The 16,947-nt window shown below is 35.8% G+C and overlaps 4 protein-coding genes across 11 annotated transcripts in view; 2 read left to right on the plus strand and 2 right to left on the minus strand.

Moving 5' to 3' along the window:
- Positions 1–773: 773 nt before the first annotated feature.
- On the minus strand, positions 774–3,339 carry LOC111493111 (uncharacterized protein YpgQ). 2 transcript variants are annotated; one of them, XR_002719959.1, is made up of 7 exons: positions 3,080–3,339; positions 2,802–2,832; positions 2,363–2,381; positions 2,161–2,258; positions 1,633–1,761; positions 1,207–1,438; positions 774–1,106 (listed from the first exon to the last, which is right to left on the minus strand). XR_002719959.1 is itself a non-coding variant. In XM_023142728.1 (7 exons), exons 1-7 carry the CDS (start codon positions 3,242–3,244, stop codon positions 1,020–1,022), a joined length of 672 nt encoding a protein of 223 aa, XP_022998496.1. In that variant the 5' UTR covers positions 3,245–3,333; the 3' UTR covers positions 774–1,019. The 2 variants fall into 2 exon arrangements, 1 of the variants encoding a protein (XP_022998496.1); XM_023142728.1 differs by having other exon boundaries at positions 1,207–1,379; positions 1,663–1,761; positions 3,080–3,333.
- A 4,233-nt stretch (positions 3,340–7,572) lies between these two features.
- On the plus strand, positions 7,573–9,387 carry LOC111493121 (60S ribosomal protein L44). The gene is made up of 4 exons (XM_023142737.1): positions 7,573–7,689; positions 8,403–8,582; positions 8,679–8,753; positions 9,154–9,387. Exons 1-4 carry the CDS (start codon positions 7,687–7,689, stop codon positions 9,211–9,213), a joined length of 318 nt encoding a protein of 105 aa, XP_022998505.1. The 5' UTR covers positions 7,573–7,686; the 3' UTR covers positions 9,214–9,387.
- An 867-nt stretch (positions 9,388–10,254) lies between these two features.
- Positions 10,255–11,911, minus strand: LOC111493104 (ATP-dependent Clp protease proteolytic subunit 2, mitochondrial-like). Its single transcript, XM_023142721.1, has 2 exons — positions 11,486–11,911; positions 10,255–10,937 (listed from the first exon to the last, which is right to left on the minus strand). The coding sequence occupies exons 1-2, from the start codon at positions 11,802–11,804 to the stop codon at positions 10,519–10,521; spliced, it is 738 nt and encodes a 245-aa protein (XP_022998489.1). The 5' UTR covers positions 11,805–11,911; the 3' UTR covers positions 10,255–10,518.
- A 934-nt stretch (positions 11,912–12,845) lies between these two features.
- LOC111493030 (ENHANCER OF AG-4 protein 2-like) overlaps positions 12,846–16,947 on the plus strand; it is a 12,080-nt gene continuing 7,978 nt past the window's right edge. For 3 of the 7 annotated variants that reach the window (XM_023142598.1, XM_023142600.1, XM_023142601.1), the window contains exons 1-3: positions 12,847–13,417; positions 14,203–14,279; positions 14,852–16,840. In XM_023142598.1, the coding sequence (XP_022998366.1) occupies positions 13,307–13,417; positions 14,203–14,279; positions 14,852–16,840 (2,177 nt within the window). In that variant the 5' untranslated portion in view covers positions 12,847–13,306. Of the gene's footprint in view, positions 13,418–13,858; positions 14,014–14,200; positions 14,280–14,851; positions 16,841–16,947 lie in introns of those variants that run through there. The other 4 variants (XM_023142604.1, XM_023142602.1, XM_023142603.1 and 1 more) reach the window with 4 other exon arrangements.

Here is a 16,947-nt window from a genome sequence, read left to right on the forward strand (position 1 = left end):
TTTTTTCAATTTAATCACTTTTTTAGATTTAAATTTCATTTTAATCCTCTAACTTTTCAAATTCTTTCATTTTAGTCCTCATCATTAAAAAAATTTACAATTATATTAAAATTTTTGGGGAATCGCCCGATAGAGGTTGGACTACTATTTTATCTTAATCGGAGCGGATTGCATTATCTCTTTAACTTAATTCACTTTTTTTAGTTCAACAAGATTTATTTAGGCTCTAAGAAATTTAGGCCGGTGGATGTGACATTCACTTAAACTAAGATCTATGGTGGATTCCATTTACTCTCCAAGTTCATAGTGAATGTTATTGTCGTGATGTTAACTCCCAAATAGTATTAGAGTTAGGTACCGAACAGTGTGCCAGCGAGGATGCTAAGCCCTAAAGGGGGATGGATTTTGAGATCCTACGTCGATAAGAGAGGAGAACGAAGCATTCTTTATAAGGGTGTGGAAACCTCTCTCTAGCATGTGCGTTTTAAAACCGTGAGGCTGATGACAATACGTAACAGGTCAAAATGGACAACATCTACTAGCAGTAGGTTTGAGCTGTTACAAATGATATCAAAGACAGACACCGAGCGGTGTGCCAACGAGGACGCTAGACCTCTAAGGAGGTGGACAGATCGGTTGGAGAGGGGAACGAAACATTTCTTATAAAAGTGTGGGAAACCTCTCCCTAAGAGACGCATTTAAAAATTGTGAGGCTGACGACAATACGTAACGAGCCAAACCAGACAAGATCTACTAGCAGTGGATTTGGTTTCTAAGTTGGTTAACAAGTGAAATTGATAACTACTTCTGCAGCATCTAACCAAAAGGGAAAACTCCATGTTGGAACAAAAGTTCGATTCTTCCTATTGTATCACAACATATATAGTGGAATTGAGTTGCTTAAATACACTGCATTTTTAGAGATAGGGTAAGGTTGGTAGTTTCCTTACAAGTAATCTTTCTCTCTGCATTTCCAGCTTGAGATTCAGAGAAGAATGGATGATATCTTCGATAAAGAATTAAGCCTTTTGGTCCCATTCATCATAAAACTCCTTCAGGAATTCCTCCATGAACTTGTGCCTTTTCTCTGCCCTCCTCTGTCCAGCCTGAAATTCATGCCCAAACGATTTCTTAGCATAACTGAGAGTTGAAATCTTTGTGATTTATAAGCAATCTTCACAAGAGGAAGAAAGATGGATGAATTACCTTTGTTTTCATCATAACCTTTATTTTCAGTAGCTTCTCGTGGAAGTGATTCACAGTAGTCTGCTCTTCTTTGTTCATGTATGCTTCTTTGGATAAACTTGTTCGAGGATGAATTGCAGGATCGTGAAGCACTCTCTTCTTGCTTCCACCAAAAGTGAAGCATCGAGCAATCCCTGAAAGGAAAAGAAAATTAAAGAGGGTGTAGTTGTTTCAAGGATGGATGAGACTATTGCTAGGAATCACGACTCTCCACAGTGATATGATATTGTCCACTTTGAGCTCTCAGCTCTCTTGTGGCTTTCCTTTTGGTTGCCCCAAAAAGCCTCATATCAGTGGAGATCTATTCCTTACTTATAAATCCATGATCGACCCCTTAATTAGTCGATGTGGGGACTCCCTCCCAACCTTCCAACAATTCTCAACAACTATAATTGACGTAATATGACAGCAAACTACCAATAGCACCAATTGCATCTAAACGATCAGCATCTTGAACCACCCCAAACTCTGGAGAATAGTCAACTTTTGAAAGACCAGCAATCTCTTCCTTGAAGCCTGGATGCCATAACATACATGAGGTGGAAAATTAGTATTTTATGAAGAACATTTGGATAACGAAATAAATTCAGTCTAGCAAGTATGCACGAACGCACGCACAAAGCCCTTCAAACACCTATTGTAGTAACATTCAAAATTCAAATGCCCAATACCTTAACATCCTATAAGAACAACCACAGGTTGGCCAAATTGTCGATAAGAGTTGCGCAAATAATTAAAGGCTTAGAGGAAATGGATTTAAGTGACGGTGACTACCCACTTAGGATTTAGTATCTTACGAATTTCCTTGGTAACTAAATGTAGTAGCTTAAGTGGTTGTAGCTTTAAATGCAGAAGTATTAAAATTACATGTAAAATCAAAGAGCTCTTATAAATTGAAGCATGACAGATACCAACCCATGCCCTTTATGATCGCTAATATCTTTTGTTTCTTGTTTTCCTCTATTCCCTCTTCCTCAAGAAAATTCTCCACAACTTTTTCCTCACTTGGGTCTCTGCACAGAATGATAATTACTAACAAATAAGATCAAAAGAAAAACGAAGTAATAAAAGAGCTATAACTAAGATGATTTAAACAAAGAAAGAGAAACAAACAAACCTCAAGTACTTGTAATCACCTGCAAGGTGGTAAACGAACAGATACTCACTAAACCGAAACGAACAAGAGATGACAGTATCAGAGGAAAAACATAAACTCTTTAAAATGAGTCTCCAGCCAGAGAAATGGATTAGAAATGCAAATACCAAACAGATTCAAATAGTTCATTTCTGCTTGATTTCCCATTGGTGCTTACAAGTGATCAAACACTTTTTCCCTCCTTTCTTTTTTTCTTTTTCAGATTCTTACTAATTCAAAGACCTGATGCAGAGCCAAGATCTAAAAGAGATGCCGAAATGCAAAGGAATGAATCAAGAGTTAGCATGCTTTTCTTTTCAGGTCGGGATTCTTAGAATTAGGCTCAGGATGAAGCAAGCTGGCATCGACCTTGTTCTATCATGTTCCACTCACAATGTAGTTATGGATAACAAAAGAATACCTATATCGTGGAGGAGCGCAGCAAGTTCCACCTGCCAAAATCACCAACTGAAAATCAGAAAGATTCCACGAATCATGGAGGGAGGTTAATAATCAATCGAACGTCCTCAATCACCAAAATGTTAGTTCTCCTAGAAAGTCTCGCGCTAAACATGAAAATACACAGACTAGAGCGATTAACATCTAAGATCGAAAACCAATACGAAACAAAATCGACATGATTGTGGCGAAAATGGCAGAAAATGGAAATCGGAGCAGGAGTTTTCAAGGAACGCATACGATTTCCATGGAGTCAGTCTTGGAAGAGAGGCCTTCTTCTTCGGCTAGTGAGAGAGCAAGGTCTCGAACTCTCCAGACGTGAGAAGGATCGTGCGACGCGTCGTTACCACCCATCGCCATCTCCACCAGCTCCTCCGCCTTCTTCACCGTTTCTCTTCTCGCCATTTTCTCTTCTCCGTTTCTTCGCTCCGCAGCCGCCAGCTGAGGATGGCACAGGAAGTAGAGTAAAAGGACCCACCGGTTGCGGCGGCTCTTTCAATTTAATCCAGCATTGCAATTAAATCATTAATATTATAAAATAAAAAAAATAAAAAATAAAAATATATATATCAATTATATTTTTTTTAAGAAGTTGAGATATCTATTTGTGTTAAACAAAACCAAAAAAAAATATTAACATAAATTTACTAGCTAGTAGAGGAGGAAGAGCGTTCACTGAAGTACTTCATTAAAAAGAACGAAAGTTGAGCTGTTGAAATGAGTTTCTTCACGTCAATTTCAGCAAGGTGCATGAGTAGCAAAAACTGAAAGAATAATTTGAGCAAAAGAAGTTTGTTGGACGATCAGAAGTCGTGACTCTAATATGTTGTACAATAAGCTATTGGACGTGGACGATCAAAATACGAATGAATAACGGAAGAAAGACTAAGGACGAAGACGTGACGAATGAAGAATAAGATGAAGAAACTATGTAATACTGATGACATGTGCTAGTAGTGTATTGCTCTGTGAAGTGATGTAAGGCTAGCCCGATGAGGAGGAGAAATCGGGTTCGGGTTGGGCTTAGGCTCGGTCTCAATCTCAATGGATTGGGTTGATTCAGTCCTTTGCCCATTTAACCTCTACCCCATTCGAACCGGGTCCAATCCTAAAAAAAATTGACAAAGGTAATACCAGTCATTTTTTTCTTTAAAAGTTTTTGCTACAAGAGTGACCTAACTTTTTCTAATTATTAAATAAAAGTACTGAAAAAAAATTATTTCTAGAATATTTCCATATGGTATTAATTAATTATATTATTATGTAAAATTAATATTTAAATATACCCCAACATAATATTTGAATTGAACATGATTCGTGTAATCAATTTCAATAATTTTTTTTTTCTAATAAACACGTTTTAAAAATTATAAGGCTGATAGTAATATGTAACGAGCCAAAATTAACAATAACGGTTAATGGTGGACTTAGGTTGTTGCAAATGGCATCAAAGTCATACATCAGACTGCATGCTAACGAAGACATTGGGCACCAGTGGATGGATTGTAAGATTCCACGTCAGTTGGAGAGAAAAACAAAATATTATTTATATAAAGGTGTAGAAACATCTCTTTAGTAAACGTATTTTAAAAACGGTAAAGTTTACGATCATACTTAACTGGGCAATGTAAACAATATTTGTTAGTAGTAGATTTGATCCGGAAGGAAAATGATGTTACTAACAAGTATATATATATATTATTTTATTATAAAATAATAAATAATAAATACCGTGTGGACAGCACACAATCATATAGTATTAAGAAATAAAATATATTGAGTGTATACATTTAATCGAATCTAACCAATGTAGTAGTTAGTTAATCAATACTATAAACTAAGAAAACTTTATTGAGCTCATGTCATTTTATTTTACCTAATTAAATTATTATTATTATTATTTGTATTTATAATACTTTTTGATTTTATTTGTATCAAGTTGGTATGTCGCTAATAAATGTTAATTAAGGAGTTGTTTGTTACCTTAAAAATATGTTAATCCAGTATTATAATTATTATTATATTATTCGGACAAAGATTTGGATCCACCAAATAGATTATCATTAAATTGACTGTTTTAACCTTATGTTCGAGTTAGCTCAAGAACTTATACAATACGAAAACTTTTCGAAAGATCACTCACTCAATTTTGGCTCTCGTTTAAATATATTTAGGTACAAAGTTTTGAAATTTAATACATCCCGAATGAACGGAATGAAGCTACAAAAGAGATAGATTACTCGCCGCAAAAGAAAAGAGAATAAAAAAATACTATAAAGTTGTGAGAAAGAGGATATAATCAAAGGGGCTTAACTGCTCCAATGAGCTTGGAATTGTGTCATTTGTATGAGATGTCAATCTTTCAATATTTTTTAAATGAAAACTTAGGCCATAGGGGTTAGGTGGTACCAAATAAATGTCACATTAGAGTGGATAAGCCTTAGATTTTAGCTTTAATAAAAATACTTATATTCTTGCATTTTTTTTTTATATAATTTCACGAAATGATTAGACATAAAATTAAAAATTTTACAATATATAAGGATGGGTTATATATAAAATTAAAATTTTTTAAAAACTATCGATTAATTATAAATTTATGAACATAACTTTTGTATTATTAAAATTATTATTGGAGTCTTCGTGTGGTTAGTAAATTTCCAAGTCATTTCTCATGACCAATCAACCAGGATAATTTCAAGATTCACAATCTATGTCAACGACCAAGTCACAAAGTTTTGTTTTTGAGAAAAAAATCAACTAAATAAAGAGAGATTGGATGACTTACAAAAAAAAAAAAAAAATATATATATATATATATATATATATATTATAAAAATATATTATTTAAAAATATCACTAAAAATTTTTATAGTTAAAATATTAGTGGAAAAGTTTATAATTTTTTTAACCAATAATAAAGTTGATTTTTTTTAATTTATCTTAAATTTTAAATTTCCCTAAAAATTATTAATACCAATTATTTATCAAAATATAAAAAAATTCAATTTATTTTATATTTTATTCAAATTACCGTACTACCTATTTCTTTAAAACAATATCTCACTTCAAAACATTATCTCTCTTTATTTGTGCTCTCCCATGGTGGAAGCTGAAAAAATGTCTCCGTCCAAACGCCCACTCCATTTTCTCCTCAGCTGCTTCGGATCTTCCCCCAAAGTTCAAACCAAGAAGAATCCGACGACCGGCCGACGGGACTGCCGGATTCCGTCGCCTCGGTTCCGATTTAAGAAGTCCTCTGCAACTGTGCCAATCGACGTTGCTGTGCCGGAGATCACCGTGCCATGTGACGATAAAGCCTCTTTTTCGCCGGAGTTTAAGAAACCGCCTCCGTCGCCGCTAATTAAATCCAGAGCTCCGACGGTCCGAACCAAGATCGTCGAGTTGATAAAGCCGAGTCAAACTTGGAAGAAAACAGAGTCAACCCGGTCTGATTCCCTTACGCAGGCGAAAAGAACTGCCGCGTTATTGCATTCTATCTCTCTCCCCTCCCGGAGACTAAACCGCCAAAAAGATTTGAAAAAAACAGTATCTCATCTCTCCGCCGTCAAAACCCCCACGCCGACGTCATCCGAGCGGAGGAAACCGGCGGATAAACCTCCGATGAATTCCCCGGCGAAGATATTCGATCTGATTATTGTGATTGTTGCAGTGACGATTGTGGTGCTGTGGGGACAACTCTGCGCAATACTCTGCACCACGGCGCTGTTCTATTTCTGCCGCCGACTGAGATCAGAAACCGAATCAGAGGGCGGCGGCGAGATGCAAGTTTTGAATCGAAAAGTAAGTGGTTTTGGGAAGGTTTCTGGAGAGGTTCGTGCAAGGTTACGGGGAACTGCCATGTGAGGGAGCTTGAAGAATATTTTAATGGTGGAGATGTGACAGGTTGTTATGCTAATTTTTGTAAATTATTGGAGAGGGTAAGAGTTCGAGCACTGTAAAACTAATAATTCGACTAATATATAGAAATATAAATAATATCGAAAAATAAAATAAACCAATCAACTATTTTCATGATTTAGGTATATATTTAAACATGGTTTAATTACAATTTTCAACGACCTCAAAACACATGAAATCTAGATGTGATGTTTGTGTTCGAGATGTCATGGATTAGAAATGGATGTCAGTCAAACGGGTAGCTTATTTAAGTTTACAAGTCGTTGAAATATCAATAAAACAACCTAATAAAAAATGCAATAATTAACGTATAGATCCATCCTTCTATTTCTGCGGGCTTTATCATTATTGTGCATTGCTATTCATTTATCTTTTATATATATATATATATTTTGTTGTTGTACTTAAGTTAGTTAATAATAATAATAAGTCATAAATTAATTTTAACTTCAAATTTATTAAATCATATATTTAAATAATAGTGTTACAATTAATATTTTTTAAAATTTTTAAATTTAACCTATAAATATTATTTTTAAAGATGCTTTTAAGTCAATTCGAGCCTAGCTTAAGACATAAATTATTAATAAATATTATTAAAAATATATATAAATAATTTAAGATGCGTATGTTTAAAGGAAAAAAAATATATTTGTAACAATGGAATCACATTTGAATTAAAAATAAAACAAATAAAAATTTATGACCTTAGTTTTATAACTATTTGATTTTTTAATTTTCGTTTTTTATAAATTTATTGTTGGGCCGTGAATGAATCTACTTGGGCCCAAATCCATAAACTCAAACGTCAACCCATCCGCTCTCTTCTCCAATTCAACAGATATATAGGTCTCGTTTCGCCTCCATTTCCTACTCTCCCATCTGTTAGGGTTTTTTCGGGCAGGTCTCGTCGACGTTCAGCAGCCATGGTACACTTCTTTAACCTTCGTCTCTCTATCCGATTTTGTTAGCTACTCAATTATTTTGTTGAATCTCTATTGTCGGTTATTTCTTCTCTGAGATTTTGATGTGCATTTACATCCACTCTTGATTCCCTCTGTTTTTCTCTGCTCTATCTGTCTGTTCTCTTGTTTGACCCTGTTATGCATGATGCTGAATATTTATGTGATGGAAAAAGTAAACTGCTGAAGCGATTGGTATCGTTTTGAAAGTTCAGTGTTCTGTGGAGTTTTAGTGGCGGGCACAGATGATGGATTGTTATGGCCTTTGTTTTCTTTTGCGTGCATTTTTTTATAAGAATTGTTCGTACTGTCGATCTGAATTTGTGGTTAAAAGGCGACTGGTTCATCTTTTGTAGTCGAGTGATAGTATTTAACAAATTATGTGACGTGTTACTGAGCATCTGAAGGTGGAGAATTGACGGAGATTGGGTTGTTTCATCATGCACTTTTTTTAAGAAGGATTTTCCTCGAGTTAAACATTGCACATTGAATATATTAATGATTCTGGATCCTTGATTATGAGTTCATGGAATATTCCATAGAAAAAGGATATTAGATCAGTGAGTTCAAATGCAGTAGTGGAGGATCATATTGGTTCGTAATATTTGTTGTCTTATGATGTTTTTAGCTAGTACTGTCGTAGTTTAGAATTTGAATGTGGATACTGTACTGGGAAACAGGTGAACGTTCCCAAGACAAAGAAAACTTATTGCAAAAGCAAGGAGTGCAAGAAGCACACCTTGCACAAGGTTACACAATATAAGAAGGGAAAGGATAGTCTTGCTGCACAGGGAAAGCGTCGGTACGATCGCAAGCAATCAGGATATGGAGGTCAGACCAAGCCCGTGTTTCACAAGAAGGTTAGTTAGTTTTTCTCTCATCCAGTCAATTCTTACTTTCTTCTTTTCCACGAGGCAAGGAAATCAAAATTGAAGTGAAACATGTGAATCTCACAGGCTAAAACTACCAAGAAGATTGTATTGAGGCTGCAATGTCAGGGTTGCAAACACGTATCCCAGCATGCTATCAAGGTTAGAATGCAAAGTATTTCATTATTTTCTGTTTATGGGCTCTCACTATTCAGTATCTTGTTAATTTAGTCCACTTGTCCGAACAATTCAAGCATATAGTGGTTTTCAAACTGCATACTTAAGTTACCCCCTTAAAATAAATGCCACTTGACTGCTATACCTGTGAAGGCATCTGGTGCTAGGCTCTGAATGCCCCTTCATCTTTGGGGTAGTATTCTATTCTTCATTTCGGAACACAACATTCGCATTTGGGGTGATATATTTGGTTGGGACTCTGATTTCAATTGCAAAATTTTTTCTTAAAGGTCCAAATGTGGAAAAGAAACTTTCATCGGTTAGCTGAGTATTTTGTCGTTTCCTTGTTTCATTTCTAACTAAATGAATTAATTGGCAAATGCAGAGATGCAAGCACTTCGAAATCGGTGGAGACAAGAAGGGGAAGGGAACATCTCTTTTCTAGATCCGTTGTCTGCTCTTAGCTTTTGTGATTTCTTTTTTACAAAATCAATTGTTATCGGAGATTTTACTGCATTACTCTGTTTGGTTCACCAATTAGTTCTAAACGTCGTAACAATACTATTTAGCTCAAGCCATCTTATCTCAATTATCAAATTTCCAAATTTTTTTTGCTTTTCGTTGAGTCTGTCTCGTAGTTTCTCTCTCTCTCTCTCTCTCTCTCTCTCTTTTGTGGAAAAAAATAAATTTTTTAGTTGAGTTGTTTCTCAAAGAAACTTGTGTTTGAAGTGTTTTCATAGCATAACCATTTGATTTTTTAGAATAATTATTGTTAGCTTGCATTTAGTTCAGGCAATTATATTCATCCATTGACTTAACAGTGCTTGAAACTCACATAAGAGCCAATGTAGCCAATTGTAATTTTGAACTCACATCTTAACACCTATCCTAAAAGGCTCTACCAATCTCTCTGATTAACAAACACAACGAAAAACTTGAAGAAAAGATAAGCCACCCCGTATCTATAACATATTTGGATCCACTGAGAACCAAATCATGTATATATGAAGCAAAAGCCAATTACCACAATAACGCTAAATCATTAAAGAGTGAAACGAGGTGCAAGTGATTAACACTGCTGAAGAGACACAAAATTAACTCCGATTGTCAAAAAATCATGTTACATTTGAAAGGAAGAACAGAACAATCCAGTTCAAAATCCAAAATATCCATGTTTTGCACTAGTCTTTTCTCAGTAGTATTTGCAGCAATTACACAAAAACGACCATATCGATACACAAATAAATCTTAAAGTCGTCCATTCAGATGTCCCCAAAGGGATGAATCTACTATGCAAAATTGTGCCACAATGGTGTAAGAATCTTATCAAAGCCCTCCAGTGTTCCCCTAAACTATGCAGCACATGACACAATGAATAAAGTTAATGGAGTTCCAATTTCCCGTATCATATAATGGATGCTATTCATATAGCTACGAAAATTTGAACTGTGATGCACCTGCCGCATGATATTGTGTAGAATTGAACTAGAAGAAGCAAACATAATATGGATAAAGTAAAGACATTTGTTGTCGTACGAGCAAAATTTGAAATTCTATTAAATTTCAAGCTTTTCTCTTTGAAATGCTAATAACAATACTGATCCAAACAGCTAAATGGACATTTAGCTAAGAAAAACAATCAATTCCATCACATCTAGGTAGATATGATCAGCTTTTAGAGAATTCTAACAAAAGTCAGTATGGAACTTTGAAATGCCACGCTTTCGCGTCATAATCCTACCTCGCATTCTTAATTTGAACCTTTATCCTTGCCTTGAGTACCAACTGCATCAGTCACCAGAGCTATTGGCCTTTGATCCATTACCTCGTCGATAATGCCAAACTCTTTGGCCTCTTCTGGGGTCATGAAATAATCCCTATCCATATACTCTTTGATAGTATCTACTGGTTGTGACGTATGCTTGGAGTACAGCTCGTTAAGTGCATCCCAAACCCGAACGATCTGTTTCGTGTGAATCGTTATGTCCTTTGCTTGCCCACTGTATCCACCAGAAGGCTGGTGAATCATGATAGTTGCATTAGGAAGCGATCGTCTCTCACCCTTGGCACCAGCAGCTAGAAGAAGAGAAGCCATTGAAGCAGCCTGACCCAAACAGATGGTATTGATGGGCGACCTTATATACTGCATAGTATCATATATAGCTAGCCCTGTAAATATATCACAAATATTCTATCAAATTCAGCAACCTCGAATCTTCCAAGCAGGAAAGGTTGGCCCTTGGAACGAAGTTCATGATTATAATCTTTGAACACAAATGAAATTTGAAGTCTACCGAGGTAATAGACAGTGAATATTAACATTATGAGGGGAAGGGAAGTATAGACTTCCAATGTGAGATTAGCCAAGTTTCATAATCAGTGAACTGAAATAGTTTGAAATCCTTTCGTTTTCTTGTCAACAAACCTCAAATTGGGAGAAAATAATACGAATTAAAAGTAGTATATGTGCATGTGTAACTAGAACAAGACCAAAAATTCAAAACTCAAAAGATTAAACCTATAGAATACCGTATATTTAATGATAATCTCCCACTTTATATTATGTTAAATCACCCATTTACCCAATTTAATTATTTGTTCATACTCTAAACGAGATTCTCAGAGTCAGAAATGAGGAATTAAAAAACTGGTATACGTCATGATAATGCACAAAACAATGAAAATCTTGAATTAGTAAGTGTAGCTTTCTATTATACCGGCAGTGACGGCGCCGCCGGGGGAGTTGAGGTACATGTTGATGGGCTTCGAGGGGTTCTCCGACTCGAGAAAAAGGAGCTGAGCAACGACGACATGAGCAGTATCATCTGAAATAGGGCCATTGATGCAAATTATACGCTCCTTAAGAAGACGAGAGAAGATATCGTATGCTCTTTCGCCCCTCGATGTGTGTTCTATCACCATCGGAATCAAGCTGTAAGCGCGACGAAAATCCCTCGCCGCCGTTCTTCCGTTCGCCAATCCCGTGGATTTAGCTAACAGCATTGAGGAGGTCGAAGCTAAGCTCCTCCAAATCATGGCCAATTGACTCGATTGTTGGGATTGTAATCGAGGGTTTATCAGCTTCAAACTTCAGCCTCCAGATTTGAGAGCTTCTTCTCCCTTCCCTTCCCTTCCCCTCCCGCTCCCTCCTTTTTCTCTTAAAGCCTGAAGGTGAAATTTGGTTCCTTATTCTCTCTGAATTTGTGGGCCGGATATTGCCTAATGAGCCCATTGGGCTTTTTTAGTTTCTTTTTGGGCTTTGCCTATTCCATAAAACAATTTTTAAATTTTGGGATTTAAATCATTTTAATAGGTTTTCTGAAAATAAAAATTGCGGATTAATTTCAATTTTAGTTTTTTTTTTTTTTTGTAATATTTGAATCTAACAAAAGATGAATTTTTAATTTTTTGTCTAATTTATTTTAAAACTTATTTAATAATTATTTTATTTTAAAAATAATAGGTTTTGTAATTTTCTAATGAATCGAATTTAAATAAAGAAGATTAATTTTTTTAGTTAAAAAAACATAATTAAGAAACTAATTTTTAGATATTCATTTTACTAATTATTTATTTTAATTATTAAACATTAATGTATTTATTTTTATAAATTAGCATATATTTGTCCTATTTAAAATTTTACTTTTGATAAATTTTCAAATTTATTATTACTAGCATTTTTTCTTATTTTAAGGACGAAAATTTAAACTTTTAACCTTTTTATTATTTTTTTTTTTATGAAGAATACATATTTTAATCCATTTATTTTAGTACAAAAAAATATTGGCTAGGGTTTGAACGACATAAAAAATAATAATAATAATAATTATATATATATATATATATATATATTAGTTTAAATATATTTTAATTAATTATGATAGTTAAATCCAAAACCTTTAAATCTAAAAAAGAAAAAAAAAATAGAATCATTATTGAATTGAGTTCACAGGAGTATAATAATTGTTATTTTTTAAAGTATTAAAAACCGGGTCGGGTCAATGTAGCATATAGTGGAATACGGGCGGAGCCATGAGAGAGCAACCCTATGAGCTACATTGATTTTTTCTGGCTCTCTTCTTGTCTCTCGCTTTCCCTCTCCGTCTCTCCTAACTCTCTCTCTCTCTCTCTCTCTACTGCACTTCTATTTCTTCTAAAATCATCTCCATTTCCGGCACCGGCTACACCTCTCCGACCACCAATCACAAATTCCCATCCCCAAATCCTTCAACCAATCTTCCTCCCAATCATCTCCACTCCACCGCCTACCAATACATCATCCCCCATTTCCCGCCACACTCCCCAATTTCCGCCGCTAAAACCCCCTCCCTCCCTTGATGCTTTAGTCCCACCACCGCCGGGGCCATCCACCGCCGGCGAGGGTTCTATCGTCTCCGCGTTTTCCAGGGGAATACTTATCGGCATGTGTTGATTTTTAAGTTTCGTGTTTGGGTTGGATTTTGCCTGGAGGTCGGCGTTTTTTGATTTTTTGGTTTTAGTTCTTTCTTTTTTGTTCGTTGTTGGTCATTCAGACGACCATGGCTCCGGGTCGGAGACGCGGAGCAAGTAAAGCCAAGGCCAATAGAGAGCTCAGTTTGGGAGATCTTGTCCTCGCTAAGGTCAAGGGTTTTCCTCCATGGCCAGCCAAGGTACAATCTTTGCCCTTTTCTTTTCTTGTTTTAATATGTTGTTGCGATTTTGTTTATGTGCTGTATTGCAATTTGGCCAATGTGTTTCGCCGGAAGTAATAGTTTAATGAGTGTGAGGTGTTACTGTGATGAAAATTGTTTCTAGTTCCCGTTTGTTTCATCTTACTTCTCTTCATCTTTCAGCGTATTGGGATTTTTTTTTTCAATGATGTACTGTTTTGTGTTTTTGTATTTGCTTATGCAGTGTTTTGATTCGTAAGAACTTTACGAGCTTGATGTTCTTGTGTTATTTTCTCCAATTCTTCGACTCACATCCATGATCTATTCCTCAAGATTGTATTTTTCGTGTTAAATCTCATGTGAAAATATATATTGCACGAACTAGGATCAGAGCATAATCATGCGTTCTCTCTCTGGGGCTAATAAATCTGCTTTCATCAGGAGGAAAGAAAGTAAAATAGAGGGAGAAGAAAAATACGAACCATAACCAAGCGAAGGAACCACCAAAAAGTAAATTACATAAAGGGCTCTAGTTGCTTACGATAAAAAGTGGAAGATTACTAGAAGGTTTATTCACTTAGGCCTAATGAAAAGCGGTAATATCCTATGCTGTCATTATTTTATTGAAAGATCAAAGAGCGTTTTTGAGATAATGAGCTAAATATTACCCATTTTTATAAAAAGAGAAGCCAACTGTGTGGCTAGGGTTTGGAGTATCAATTCATTTGATCCAGGATCTACTTAGCCATTTGGAGTTATAAGATATGATGGTGTTATGTTTACAGATTAGCAGGCCGGAAGATTGGGAGAGATCTCCTGACCCGAAGAAATGTTTTGTCCATTTCTTTGGAACACTAGAAATGTAAGTATCCCTGTCTTAGGTTATTGTTTGAATTTGAGTTTGCACATGTATATGCTTCTTCCCATCTTATGCATATGGCCTTTGATTGCAAGAATAAAATGCATAAATGAGATCAGGGGCCTGGAAAGGTGTTTGAGAATGGATATATAATGCTCATTGAATTTATCATAGATAATGATTTCATGCATGCATTATTTGGCATAGGGTTGCATGTATTTATTCATTCTCTTCTATGTGTTCTTAATTGCAAATGTTGCAACTCTGTAAAATTTTTCAGGAATTTAATTGCTGCACTCGAACCAATAAGTTTTAACTACTGGTTACTGACACTACCTTTTTGTGCGTGCATAATTTGTATCGAGTTTGTTGTCATACACTCTTCTAACCGTACGAAGGTTTAAAATACTCTCCATTGCATCCATTGTTGTCATATACTTGTTGTTCTTGCTTTTAATATCTTTTCTTCATCCATTGCAGCCAGTCATTTTATCCTCTCCTGTATTCATATGCTATGAACACTCATGTACCTTTTACGCTTTTTAATATCTTTATTCATGCATTGAAATTCACAGAGCTTTTGTAGCCCCTGCTGATATTCAGGCCTTCACCATCGTGGAAAAGAATAAACTATCAGCACGTTGCCAAGGTAAAACAACTCAGTTTTCTCAAGCTGTGAGGGAAATATGTGCAGCTTTTGATGACAAACATAACGAGACTTCTAGTGGTATGAGAGTTGGTATGGATAGTTCGGAAACTGAAGGTGGTGCTCCCTGCACTGATGGGGTTGTGGATAATGAGTTAGATGTTGACTTGAAGGATGAAGTGGGGACTGCAGAATCAAATGATGAAGCTGTAAATGAAGGCATAGGTGACTATAGCTCTAGATTTGAGCGTTGTTCACAAAAGCAAGGTGAAATCAATGTTCAAGACAGTAAGCCTTCTGTTGAATGCCGGCAGCCTGATGATTCATCTTCAGAACTTTCTTCTGAGCAGAAAGATAGTATATTAGACTTTTCACCAAAGAATGAAGCTGCAACATCTGAACAAGATAAAGATATTACTCGAGCAGAAAAGCTTTCCAAGCCCAAGAAGACATCTACAACCAACGGTCAAAATGTAAAAAAGGAAGGTGCTAGTTCAAAGAAGAAACAAGAGGCTGCTGCTAAACACCACAAAAGCAAAGTCTCTGCTGTTACAGCATCTAAGAACGGAATACCTGATAATTGTTTCAATCTTCCAGAGTCTGTTGTGGACTCAAAGGGTGGAAGGAAAGGAAAATCCACTTCTAGTGGAGGTATGAGGGAACATGGCTCTAGAGTCCTTAAACCAAATTCTGAGCCTGGTCATGGTAAAAAGACTAAAGACCTGCCAAAGGATAAAAAACATTTTAAGGATAAAGATCATGTGGTGGACACCAACTGTAGTTCTAAGGAACAGGGACAGGGAAAAGGCAAAGCTAGTGCTGGGAAGATGCCACAGATAGGAAAAGTAAAATCTGAATTAGGATCAAGTGAAAATTTGCGTCCTGCCAAAAAGTTGAAGCGAGGAGACATAGGGGAGGGTAAGGCATCACTACCAAGCAACAGCCTAAAGGTTGCCTCTTCTCCAAAACCTATTGTGGCTGATGAAAAAGTGGTTAAAAAGTATGAGTTGAAAAAGTCTATGCCCACGCCGAAATCAGAAAACCATATAAAATCTAGTCACCATTCAGATTCTGTTAATTCTGCAGCTGGTGATGAAGCTGTGTTACCTCTGACAAAGCGACATCGACGAGCTCTTGAAGCTATGTCTGATTCTTCACCTGCAATTCATGATTTTAAAAATAAAAAGAGTCCCTTTTCACAAAGGTATGATGCTTCATGTTCTAGTAGTGATAAACTGCTGGCAAACCATTCACATAAAAAAAGAAGAGCAGTTCGCATTTTTGATGATGATGATGAGAATCCTAAAACTCCTGTTCATGGATCTTCACGGAATATTGACGCAACTTCAAATCGTCCAGATGCTAGTAAGAATAACGATGATGTGCGTAATCAAAGTCCTATTACTTCTCCCTTGCCTGTTAATGGAACTAGTGGATCAGATCATGGCCATTTTAAGGAATCAAGTAACCAGTTGCAGAGCTTGTCCTCATCGCCTAAAAAACCCCAAACTGATGAATTGCAGCAAGAAAAACCAGTGCCTGTTAATGCCTCTGAAAGTCCTTCAGAATCAGTATCTGAGCAGCTGTCACCTAAGATAGCAAAACCAAGTTTGATTTCTCCAAAAAAATCTCCTGCGTTAGTTAATAGCACTGCAGCTTTGGAACAAACGAAGACTGTGAAACCCCCAATCAAATCCTTCAATACCGGTGTCCAGAAACAATCACAGGGGGGTTCTGCAAAGTCCGTGGTTTTGACTTCAAACACAAATTCCAGCTCTTCTCATAGGCCATCTATCCTCCAAAAAAGTAGGTCACATTCCTCTGGAGAGAAATCTAAAACAACTCCAAAATCACGAGCCAATGACTCTACAATCATGGTGGGAAGTTCAATGGATCATGATGATCTTCATGGTGAAAGGTATCAATGTTTGTGATTTATTTTTGTTGTTAGATTATCTTCCTTCTTTTTTTTTTTTTTTTTTTTTTTTTTTTTTTTTTTTTTTTTTTTTTTTTTTTTTTTTTTTT

This window comes from Cucurbita maxima, unplaced genomic scaffold (genome assembly GCF_002738345.1).
Source record: "Cucurbita maxima cultivar Rimu unplaced genomic scaffold, Cmax_1.0 Cma_Scf00018, whole genome shotgun sequence".
Taxonomy (NCBI): Eukaryota; Viridiplantae; Streptophyta; class Magnoliopsida; order Cucurbitales; family Cucurbitaceae; genus Cucurbita; species Cucurbita maxima.

Coding starts and splice junctions, on each gene's coding strand:
- LOC111493104 (XM_023142721.1), bottom strand. CDS start 11,804: ATGATTTGGAGGAGCTTAGCTTCGACCTCCTCAATGCTGTTAGCTAAA. Junction 10,938..11,485: donor CGGCGGCGCCGTCACTGCCG/GTATAATAGAAA, acceptor ATATATTTACAG/GGCTAGCTATATATGATACT.
- LOC111493111 (XM_023142728.1), bottom strand. CDS start 3,244: ATGGCGAGAAGAGAAACGGTGAAGAAGGCGGAGGAGCTGGTGGAGATG. Junction 2,833..3,079: donor AGACTGACTCCATGGAAATC/GTATGCGTTCCT, acceptor TGATTTTGGCAG/GTGGAACTTGCTGCGCTCCT. Junction 1,380..1,662: donor AGATGCAATTGGTGCTATTG/GTAGTTTGCTGT, acceptor TTTTCCTTTCAG/GGATTGCTCGATGCTTCACT.
- LOC111493121 (XM_023142737.1), top strand. Junction 8,583..8,678: donor AGCCCGTGTTTCACAAGAAG/GTTAGTTAGTTT, acceptor TGAATCTCACAG/GCTAAAACTACCAAGAAGAT. Junction 8,754..9,153: donor TATCCCAGCATGCTATCAAG/GTTAGAATGCAA, acceptor TGGCAAATGCAG/AGATGCAAGCACTTCGAAAT.